At 44.3% G+C, this 6,793-nt stretch overlaps 1 protein-coding gene across 1 annotated transcript; it reads right to left on the bottom strand.

Moving 5' to 3' along the window:
* Positions 1-249: 249 nt before the first annotated feature.
* LOC105509907 (olfactory receptor 2S2-like) lies at positions 250-1,104 on the bottom strand. Its single transcript, XM_011939388.1, has one exon. The coding sequence runs from the start codon at positions 1,102-1,104 to the stop codon at positions 250-252; it is 855 nt and encodes a 284-aa protein (XP_011794778.1).
* Between the last annotated feature and the right edge of the window lie 5,689 nt (positions 1,105-6,793).

Genomic DNA, 6,793 nt, shown 5'->3' with positions numbered 1-6,793 from the left:
AAGCCAACAAACTAACCAGCAGCCTCAGAAATTTTATGGCTCTTTCCACTGACAGTCTAAGGTCCTCCCTGGTTACTATTTCCCCAAGAGAACGATGAGGAATTTGGAGGTTATGCATTCTGGCAGTCTGGGAATCTGTGACAGTCACTCTGTTAGGTGTTTTTGAGCCACCAGGTTCCTCACAGCGGCCTTCACATCCTTGTTCCTCAGGCTATAGATGATGGGGTTGAGCATGGGGGTCACCACCCCTTAGAAGAGGGAGATTAGTTTGTCTGCAAGGTCCTGTTTGTCTACCCCCAGCGGGTCCTTAGACTTGGGCTTCCCATACATGAAAAGGATGGTCCCATAGAAAACAATCACGACAGTGAGATGGGCAGAGCAGATGGAGAAGGCCTTTCTCCTCCCCTCAGTTGAGGGGATCCTCAGGATGGTGGCAATGATGAAGATGTACGAGACAAAAATAAACAGGACTGGGAGTGCAAGGAAGATCATATTGGCCACAACCATGCTGATCACGTTGATGGAGATGTCAGCACAGGCCAACTTTAGAACTGCCAGGATCTCACAGGTGAAGTGATGGAAGACATTGTCCCCACAGAAGGGCAGTTGCATTGCTAGGGATGTCTGCACTACAGAGTTGGTGATACCAGCTGCCCAGGAGCCGACAGCCATGGGCACATAAGCAGCCTTGCTCATGACCACAGGGTACCTAAGTGGGTTGCAGATGGCCACGTAGCGATCAAACGCCATCACGCTCAGGAGAACACACTCTGTGGCTCCCATGGCAAAGGAGAGGAACATCTGCACTACACAGGCTGACAAGGAGATGGTTTTCCTGGGGGTCAGGAAGCTGTCAAGGATAAGGGGGACTGAGGAGGTTGTATAGCAAATGTCCAGGAAGGAGAGGTTCCCGAGGAAGAAGTACATGGGTGTGTCCAGGCGGGAGTCAAGGATAGTCACCAGGATGAGGACCCCATTGCCCAACAGGATCACCAGGTACATCAGCAAGATAAGCACGAAGAATGTCTTCTCCAGCTTTGGGTGGGCAGAGAGGCCCAGGAGAACGAACCCCAACATAGGGGAGGTCTCATTGGACCTGTTCATGGTGCATCTGCTCTGTCACCTGGAGGAACTCAGAGGTCAACCTCAGCATTCTCTTACTCCAAAAGTACCTGGAAGGCCAGGCACAAATCCTTGCCCTGCTGAACAACTGGGGAATAACGCTGACGATTTGTTCATCTCTATGGGGTTCTAGGAACAGTGTAGTACAGGTCAATATTTAACTTCTGCTTCCAGTAAGAACAAACAGGCTAATTTGGACTAACTGTCTTGCAGATGACAATTAGACAAATGGGAAAAAATATATAAAACATTGGAGAAGTAATAAGACAGTGAGGAACATAGGGTTTTGATTCTGAGGGAAAGTAAGGACCTAGAGATATAAGTCTAGCACTTGTGGCTGTGATTCAACTCAAGCATTTGCAGCTTCTGGAGAGAGCCATTGAGAGACTGGGAAGCATTACTGACAGCCTCATGGAGATGGAGAATAGGTTTTGTTGTGAAAGACTCACCTTGAAAGGCCCCTCACTAAATGTTCTCCCTTTGGGATGGACTGTTAAAGGGCAGCACCATAAGAATAAGGGAAAATCAGAAGGAAACAGACATTTACAGATGCTGTAGTTCAGCTTCATATCTTCTCAAGCCCTGAAATTGAATTGAGGTGATACCAGAGTTTTGGTGTTCCCAAATGCCTCACAGAAGCAAACATAGATCTACTTTGAAGGGAGATAGTATCACCCCAGTCTCTAAATCATTTCTACAAATAATTTTGCAAACACAACATCTGGCACACACTAAAAAAGAATAAGGCACACAAGGAGACAAGAAAACAAATCAAAACTAACAGAAAAAAGTGACAACAGAAAATAAAGTGTCTCTTGGGGCATGTAGCAGCCAAGAGGATAGCTCTAGTGACACTTGCCTAGAGAACAAGCCCAGGCCACCTTGACACTTCTGGTGCCAAGGTCTCAACAGTTGGTTGATCCTTTTATACATCTGTGGCAGCAAGTAGTCCGCTATGCCCCATGGCCAAGTTGAATGAGAGTTCCAACTGAACCTCCCCTGTTCTCTTCATTCTCCATCACCTGCAGCCAAGGCATTAACTTGTTCCTGAGACTCTTCACAGAACCTTGGGTCCTGCTCTGCTAGCTTTTTTTTTTTTTTTTTTTAATGGAAAGGTTAAATTTCTCTTGATAAAAGATTCTCGGATTTTCCAAACTTTGGCCAGGCACCTGAACCTTCTTCTAGGTCCATCTGTGTACTTGCTGATAAAATTCAGTTTCAGCAAAAAGCCTTGCTAAGTCAGTTCAGCAAGAACTCCCCTCCTCAATATTTGATCATCCTCAATATTTGATGAGGTTTCTCATCCTCCACCATCCCCAGGTAATGTCTGATTACCATGTCCTCTCTTCAGCAAGAATTCTGTTAGGTACATTTAGCCAGAATCCCCTTTACCCCCGATGTTTCTTCTTAATAATTTTCCATCCACTGACCTCCAGCCCCCTCCTTGGCTAAAAATTCCCACTTGTGCCTGCTGTATTTTGAGTTGAGCCCAATTTCTCTCCCTTATTGCAAATTCCCATGGCAGTGGTCTCTATACCTTTTGAGATAGTCCTTAAAAAAGTTGGATTTGCCATGCTTTAACAAGTGTTGATGAATCATTGTTTCCTCAACACTCCTCAGACTTCCAAGTGCTCCTCAAACTACTCGAACTATGATTTGTTCTGGACCAGTAAAAAACTTGTAGGCAACTGAGCAGTATGGTTTTATTAGCATTGTGTCTAAAATACTTACGAACCTCCCAGATATCCATCTCTCCAAGAACACTCAGTAATCCAGCCCCCTCCTCTGTTGTTGCAGGGATGCTTCCTGTCTAATGAGCTCTGAGACACTCCTATGTTGGTGGTTAGCACATTACAGCTGTGACCAAGTCAGTGCCCTAATAATTCAGGTCAGGTTAATATTTATCTATTGAGCATCTACTTTGGGCCAGGCATAATTCTAGGTGCTGGTAAAAAAGAGCTCAAATTCTAGTGGGGAAATAGTCATGCAAAAAAATACTTACATCATCATCACCATCATCATCATCATCATCAACCATAACAATTACTTGAATGCTAAAGATAACAGGTCTTAGGGTCTATTTAGTAATTGCTCCCTTTCTAATGCAGAAAGCCCCTTTCACATTCCCGATAGTCCTAAAACCTAGATTTGACTATCTGAGTAATGTGAGGTTCTTTATCTTCTGGTAAAGCTCACTTCATTTCGAAGTAGTTATTCTGTGATATTGAGGTGAAATCTGCCTCCATGCAACTTCTACTGACCTTGTCTTCTGGAGCCCCTAAAGGCAGTTAATCTCTCTTCCACACAGCTGCCTAAATATAGAGGAATAGCATGGCTTCAGCACGAAGATAAATAAGAATCAATCTCCCTTTCTCTCTTAAGGTCTTAAAAAAGTAGATATATCTTCTAGAGACAAAAGAATCATCCAGGAGCTCACTACAAAAGCTGACACTGAGAATGGTCCCTAAGCTTGAGGATGACTGAGGTGCCCGAGACACACTGCCACTGCGACATGTATGCTGGGCAGTGCATCTGTCCCCAGCTGGGTTTCTCACTGTAGGTTGGTCAGCCACAACTCAAGAACTTGCATCAGATCATATGAAGAAAATATTCCCCCTACATCATCATTATCAGATCCAGAAACATGCTTATTATTATTGCCAGACTTTGTATCTAACTATGAAGTGAGAAAGAGCCCAACAATTTTTATCAAGAAAGGACAACCAATCGTGAGAAGAAGACTACTAGCTGTATGGTCCCTGGCAAGCGCCTATTTCCTCAGCGTGATGACAGGGTGAGGCCAGATGATCTCAGACATTCTTGCAGGTTGAGGAGGTCTATTTGATTTTGTGAGAATATTATCATACCAATGAAATGGCTTCACATCAGCCATACTCAAGCCCCCATTCCATTACAATCAAGTCTGATGATAGAAATGTAACCATGCTGTTGATTAATGGGTGAAAATATATAGTTTGATCAAAGGAATAAGACCTAGTGTTCAATAGATCAGGAGGGTGATTATAGTTTACAATAAGCTACTATACCTTTCAAGATAGCTAGAAGAGAATAATTCAAATATTTCTAGCATACAGACAAATATTTAAAGTGATGGATATCCCAACTACACTGACTTGATCCTTGCAAATTATATGAATGTATTAAATTATCACATGTACCTTAAAACCATGTATATCTATTATATATCAATAAGAAACTGTTTTTTAAAAAATAAATATAGCCAATGCTAATGAAAATTGTGGAATTCCTTTCACCAAAACTTGCCCTTACCTTTATAAAAAAACATCGTGAGCAAGAAGGATCAGTTTTCCAATGGTTGGAAAGAGGCTACGTGTCAGAAACAGTAATACTGGGTCTGAACGCCAGGGTGAGGGCCCGGGGTGAGGACCCGGGGTGAGGGCCCGGGGTGAGGGCTCGGGGTGAGGGCTCGGGGTGAGGACGCGGGGTGAGGGCTCGGGGTGAGGGCTCGGGGTGAGGGCTCGGGGTGAGGGCTCAGGACATGCGACAAGTGAAGGGTTCTTTCTGCTTCTCCTGCCTCATGCACTTGGGGATTGGCCATCACCCTTAGAAGATAATTTAAATTGCAGTTTATTCTTTGGGACCACTGTAGTCCCTGAAGTCATTTAAAGTTTGGAAAGTGAGTTGTACTCAGTTTAGAAACTTTTTATCCTTCTGGGATAACATCCCCAAGAACCAATTATGTTGGCAGCACTGGAGGAAGTCAGCTGTCTGCTTCTTCCCCCCCTCCTTCTTTCCCATCCTCTTTCTCTTCCTTCCTTGTCTCCTTTCTTTCTTTCTGAACATCATAATCCCATTAACAGGGTCCAACATCCTGTGGGTCAGTGATTTGGGGATTCATTCAAACCCCAAGTGCTTTCTCCTGTGCTGCAGCCAATCCCCGTCACCCTCAGTCTGTGCTTACACAGTGGTTTGGGGCATCTGGGTGAAAGACCTATACTCTCCCTCTAAATATTCATCTCATTGGATTAAACACCTTGAAGCAACCTGCTGTGTTCTGCCTCAATTCTCAGTGGGCACCCAAGTCACTGTCCTTTCAGCTTCTTGTCATCTGTGCATGTGCTCCCAGCCCTCATACGAGTCATGGACAGAATGTAACCCAGGACAGGGTTGAGTCTAGAGAATGGGCACATTCCTTTATTCAGCAAACAATTATTGAGCGTATGCTCCATAAAAGGCAGAAATGTATAGAGTAACCCAGGGTCCCTGCCTTCTGGGAGTGCACCCTCTAGCGGCAAGAGAGAGTCACACGAAAAACATACAGTTGACCCGCGAACAGCGCAGGGATTAGGGCGTTGATCCCCACTGCAGTTGAAAATCCATGTGTAACTTTTAACTCCTCCAAAACAACTACTAATAGCCTATTGTTAGACTGAACCCCTAACCGATAACATAAACAGTCGATAAACACATATTTTGTATGTGTATTATTATAGTGTATTCTTATAATAAAGTAAGCTAGAGAAAAGAAAATATTAAGAAAATCATACTGGGTGCAGTGGCTCATGCCTGTAATCCAGAACTTTGGGAAGCTGAGGTGGGCGGATCGCCTGAGTTCGGGAGTTGGAGACTAGCCTGGACAACAAAGTGAGACCCTGCCTCTATGAAAAATACAAGAATTATCGGGGTATGGTGGCACATGCCTGTGTCCCAGCTACTCGAGAGGCTGAGGAGGGAGGATGGTTTAAGCCTGGGAGGCAGAGGTTGCAGTGAAACAAGATGATGCCACTACACTCCAGCCTGGATGACAGAGCCAGACCCTGCCTGTCTCTCTCTCTCTCTCTCTCTCTCACACACACACACACAAATCACAAGAAAGACAAAACATGTTTACTGTTGGTTAGGTGGAGTGGGTCATAAAGGTGTTCATCCTCCTTGTCTTCACATTGAATAGGCTGAGGAGAAGGAGAAGGAGGAGGGGTTGGTCTTGCTGTCTGAGGGTGGCAGAGGAGGAAGAGGTGGAGGAGGTAAAAGGGAGGCAGGACAGGCAGGCACACTCAGTGTAACTTTATAGAAATACATGGTAATTTCTGTCTGACATTTTAGCTTTTTTATTTCTCTAAAAATGTTTCTATCAGTACCAATTCTTCTACCATTTGCTTTAGTTTTAGTTTTATCAGAGAAGGGCCCATATCACAGAATAAGTCAAAAGCAGCCTTGAATACTCGGAGCCCTTCTGCCCGATTGTCTAACGCCAATTCGTTTCCTGGCACTGCTTCTTCCATGTCTTCTTCCTCATTGTCTGGCACTGGTTCTGAAGCACTCATGCCCGTCAAGTCATCTTCTGTTAGTTTCTCCAATGTGGTGTCTATTAGATCTTGAATTTCTCCGAGATCCATACATTAAAACCTATCACCCCTGGCCTTTCTTCTGCCATCATCACAATCTCTTTCATGATATCCTTGACTGGCTCTGTGAAGTCATGCACATCTGGACACAGTTTTTTTCCAGCACGAAATAATTGTTTTGGACTTGATGGCCTTCACAGCTTTTTCTGAAATAACAATGACATCTTCCATGGTGTAATCTTTTGCCTTTATGATGTTCTCTCGATTGGGGTTCTCTTCCACAGTGTTGACAATCCTTTGCATAGAACACTGTGTGTAATGAGCCCTACAGGTCCTTATGACCC

Source organism: Colobus angolensis, unplaced genomic scaffold (assembly GCF_000951035.1).
Source record: "Colobus angolensis palliatus isolate OR3802 unplaced genomic scaffold, Cang.pa_1.0 Scaffold181, whole genome shotgun sequence".
In the NCBI taxonomy this organism is placed as follows: Eukaryota; Metazoa; Chordata; class Mammalia; order Primates; family Cercopithecidae; genus Colobus; species Colobus angolensis.
This window is presented reverse-complemented; position numbering and strand designations above follow the sequence as displayed.